Below are 3,926 nucleotides of genomic sequence, written 5' to 3'. Positions count from 1 at the left end.
TTTTTAATTTGATTTAATCTTTAAATAATTTATAATACAAAACCATCATGCTCATACTATAAAAAATATCAATATATTAACCATCATAAAAACAAATACCTACACAAATCATAATATTAACCTACACATACAAAAACTAGTTCATGTTATCACCTACACAGATCATAATTTTTATACATGCACATAACTAGTTCATGTTAACCTACATGAATCACAAGAATAACCTACATATACAAATTTACTTTATGTTATAGCCTACCCATTTGTATTTACCTACACATATCAGAATATTAACCTACACAAACAAACATTGTTCATGATATCACATACAATTAATAATATTAATCTAAACTTGTAAAATATTCTTAATGTAGGAACACATCATATTTTTTTATAATTTTAATTATTTTATAATTTATCTTTTATGTGTAGGCAAATACGAGTTACGTGTAGATGAATATTATTTATATGTAGGTGAAAATAAAATAAACTAGTAAACTGTGTAGGTGAATACGATATATGTGTAGGTAAATATTAGTTATGTGTTGTTGAAAAATAAAAGAAACAAAATTAGTGTAGGAGAAAATAAGTTGTGTTGGTAAATACGAATTATATTTTGATAAAAATAAAAATAACTAACAATTTGTATAATTGCATATGAACTATGTATAGATTATTGTGTTACTTGTGTAGGTGATCAATTTAATACAATTCACCTACATATACATTTTTTTATATATATGTAATAGATAATTCAAATTTGTAACTTTCTACAATAATTAATGTGAAGAATATTTTAGGAGTAATTAGAGGAATTAATGCATAAAACAAATTAGGGATAATCAATAGATGAGATCGACTTCTCGCTATAATATCACTTCTCGCATGATCCATCCCCTATATATATATATATATATATATATATATATATATATATATATATATATATATATAATTTAACTTGGATGAGATAAAATGAGCCGCCTAAATTGCCTTCAGTCTCAGTCCATATTATCCCCTCTGCCACTCCCATGTTTATAAATACTTGAACTTCCAAGATTGCCGTCATTCCACATTTTCATCTTAAATTCTCCATCTTTCAACCACAGACCACCAATGGAAACTTCTCCATTCAACTACCACCCTTTTCTTCTTGATCAGTCTCCTTCTTTCTCAGACCCCATGATCACCACTGGTTTCTTTGATCAGTTCCACCAACCCTATGAACAAGTTGTTCCCACTAGCTCAATTGAAGTAAAGAGCACTGGTTATGCAAATCAGGCTTTCATTGGTTCACAAATCTTGGATTCTTCAATGTCAATGTCGGTTGTTCATGATCACCAGTCTGAAATGAAGATGCCTTGTGCTCAAACCAATGTAATCAGCTAACTTAATTTATCCACCATATAATCTCTTTTAGATAGAAAGTTTGCCATCCCATGGTTAGATATAATTAACATATACCCTAATTATCTTGGGTTGTTTTTATTATTTACAGATTAAGGCAAAAACCATTTGCAAAAGGCGGAGGAGGCAAAATAAAAGCAATGATGATCAAGAAAGTAAGAAGAAAATGATAGGTTCTAGAGCAGAGAAGCAAATTGGGTACATTCATGTTAGAGCAAGGAGAGGTGAAGCCACTGATAGCCACAGTCTTGCTGAAAGGGTATTCTTCATCCCTATAATTTTCTCACTTTTTCTGCCTTCTCTTTTGTCTTAACTGTATTCGGGGGTTGTTAAAAATATAACATATATGCTACACTACAACGCTACACAGTTATACAAAAGTGTGACATAAAAAGTGAGACAACGAATAATTATTAAGTTTTACATAAAACAACACAACACTACCTAAAAGGCCCAAGTTTTCAAGAAAAAAGCATGCACTCTGAATCACTCTATTTGTGTGCTTCATTTGCTTTCATATTTCATGTATAACTTTGTAATTTCTGCCTTTTCCATTTATATTCAACTGGTCCCATATGCATTTACAATTTGTTTAATATTTACTATAATACCTTATCCTCAAATTAGTATTTATAACACATATTTAGTATTAAGCGCTAATATCACTATTATTAATTTTCCATATTTAGTATCACTATTATACTAATATCACTATTATTATTGATCTCATGCATATGGTTTTTGAGCCGGGGGTCTCTCTGGAAGCAACCTCTCTATCCCTTGGGATGGAGGTACGGTTTGCCTACATCCCACCCTTTCCAGACTCTACTAACAGTTTTGCTATTGGTGAGATTTATACTGGGTATGGTTGTTGTTTTTATATACGCTGCATTAATTTAGGTGAGAAGAGAGAAGATAAGTGAGAAGATGAAGGCTTTGCAATCCACTGTTCCTGGATGTGATAAGGCAAGTGAATTGATTGATTGTTTTACTTTTATGTTTAGTTAACTTATTAATTTGAAAATAAATACTAAATATTTATTCAAAAGCAGATAACAGGAAAGGCTCTTATGTTGGAGGAAGTAATTAACTATGTCCATTCCCTACAAAATCAAATTCAGGCTAGTTATAAATAGTTTCTAGATTTTTTTCCAACAATAGTTTTAACACGTAAACTAAATATTAAATGAATCACATTTTCAGATCCTGTCTTTGAAGCTTGCTTCTATAAGTCCCATGTATGATTATGGAGCAGAATATGAGGGATGCATGCATAACCCTCATGATCAGGTATATATTACTTACTTAATTAGCAACTAGTAACGTCACAAATTATTTAAACTCCTTATTCCTTAAATATATTCTAATTAAAGTTCATTTTTTATTATGTTTGAAATAATATGCAGAATATGACCAACATACAGCAACATCTGCTCTCATTTCAAGAACAGCAGATGCCATGCATGATTTCCCAGGTATGTATATGTTGTGAACTATGAATAGTAAAAAATAAAAAGGAAATAAGAAAATATTTAATTAGATGCTTTTTTTTTTATATAAAGCATGTGAATTATGTTTTAATAAAAAGAAACTATATTCCAGAATAATGAAGAAACATTATGGGATTTGGATGAACAAAGACAAGAACTTGACGATCTTTTTGCTGTCATCAATGGCATAACATTTTATTAGTTTCTCGTACAAAACCCCAGGTAATCATTACCTAATGAATATTTCTTAAAATATCTTAATACTTGAAGGATAGAGGTCATAGATATATAATAAATAATTAGAATATTATAGCTAGGATCAGATCAGATGCCCACACTGCCCCAATCTATATGAATGCATGCCTGCATGTATAAACATGTATGTATGTATGCAGCATGTTACACATATGCATAGCTAGTCCTAGCTAACATACACACATAAAAAATTATTTATAAACGTGTGAATTAATTATGCCCTTATAAAATGCATGCAGAGTGTTGACCAAATTAATTGAAGATGAAGAAAAAGATGACTAGCATAATATCATGTCGACGTATATATATAAATATATGTATAAATGTGTATGGTATATACACATGTAATGTAATATTCTCTCATCGATCTCATATTGTATTGGCGTTTCTCATATATTCTATTTGGAAATAAAAGCGAAAAAAATATAAGGGTTTGAAAAATATAATATTATTGTTTTATTATCCCAACAATTGCTACGAAGGAGATACCGACATATATGACAAAATGAGTTTGAAGTCCAAATTCTTTTAGCACTCGAAATACAAGAAAAATAATTTGAAGTATGACAAAATGAGTTTGAAATTTGAATTCTTTTATAGCAATGGGAATCATATGCCTGTCAATATTCCGCCTCAATTCACTCGTCATATTCAATGAAGAATTTCTTCTTTGTTTTATACCTAAAAACAATCATTTCTCACTTTGTACAATCTTCTCTCATGATAATCAAGCTATAATTAGATGGAGCTAAGACATAATAACTTTTATCTATT

The 3,926-nt window shown here is 29.6% G+C and overlaps 1 protein-coding gene across 1 annotated transcript; it reads left to right on the top strand.

Moving 5' to 3' along the window:
- The first annotated feature begins 1,116 nt into the window (after positions 1–1,116).
- On the top strand, positions 1,117–3,099 carry LOC143620465 (basic helix-loop-helix protein 80-like). The gene is made up of 7 exons (XM_077092161.1): positions 1,117–1,377; positions 1,499–1,666; positions 2,308–2,373; positions 2,460–2,528; positions 2,611–2,697; positions 2,814–2,882; positions 3,010–3,099. Exons 1-7 carry the CDS (start codon positions 1,117–1,119, stop codon positions 3,097–3,099), a joined length of 810 nt encoding a protein of 269 aa, XP_076948276.1.
- The last annotated feature ends 827 nt before the right edge of the window (positions 3,100–3,926 follow it).

This window comes from Bidens hawaiensis, unplaced genomic scaffold (genome assembly GCF_021521415.1).
Source record: "Bidens hawaiensis isolate Kalapana, Puna unplaced genomic scaffold, B.hawaiensis_p1.1 tig00002572_1, whole genome shotgun sequence".
NCBI classification, from domain to species: Eukaryota; Viridiplantae; Streptophyta; class Magnoliopsida; order Asterales; family Asteraceae; genus Bidens; species Bidens hawaiensis.
The sequence above is the reverse complement of the archived record's forward strand: the minus strand, read 5'-3'. Positions and strand labels throughout refer to the sequence as shown.

Coding starts and splice junctions, on each gene's coding strand:
- LOC143620465 (XM_077092161.1), top strand. CDS start 1,117: ATGGAAACTTCTCCATTCAACTACCACCCTTTTCTTCTTGATCAGTCT. Junction 1,667..2,307: donor GCCACAGTCTTGCTGAAAGG/GTATTCTTCATC, acceptor GCATTAATTTAG/GTGAGAAGAGAGAAGATAAG. Junction 2,883..3,009: donor TGCCATGCATGATTTCCCAG/GTATGTATATGT, acceptor ACTATATTCCAG/AATAATGAAGAAACATTATG.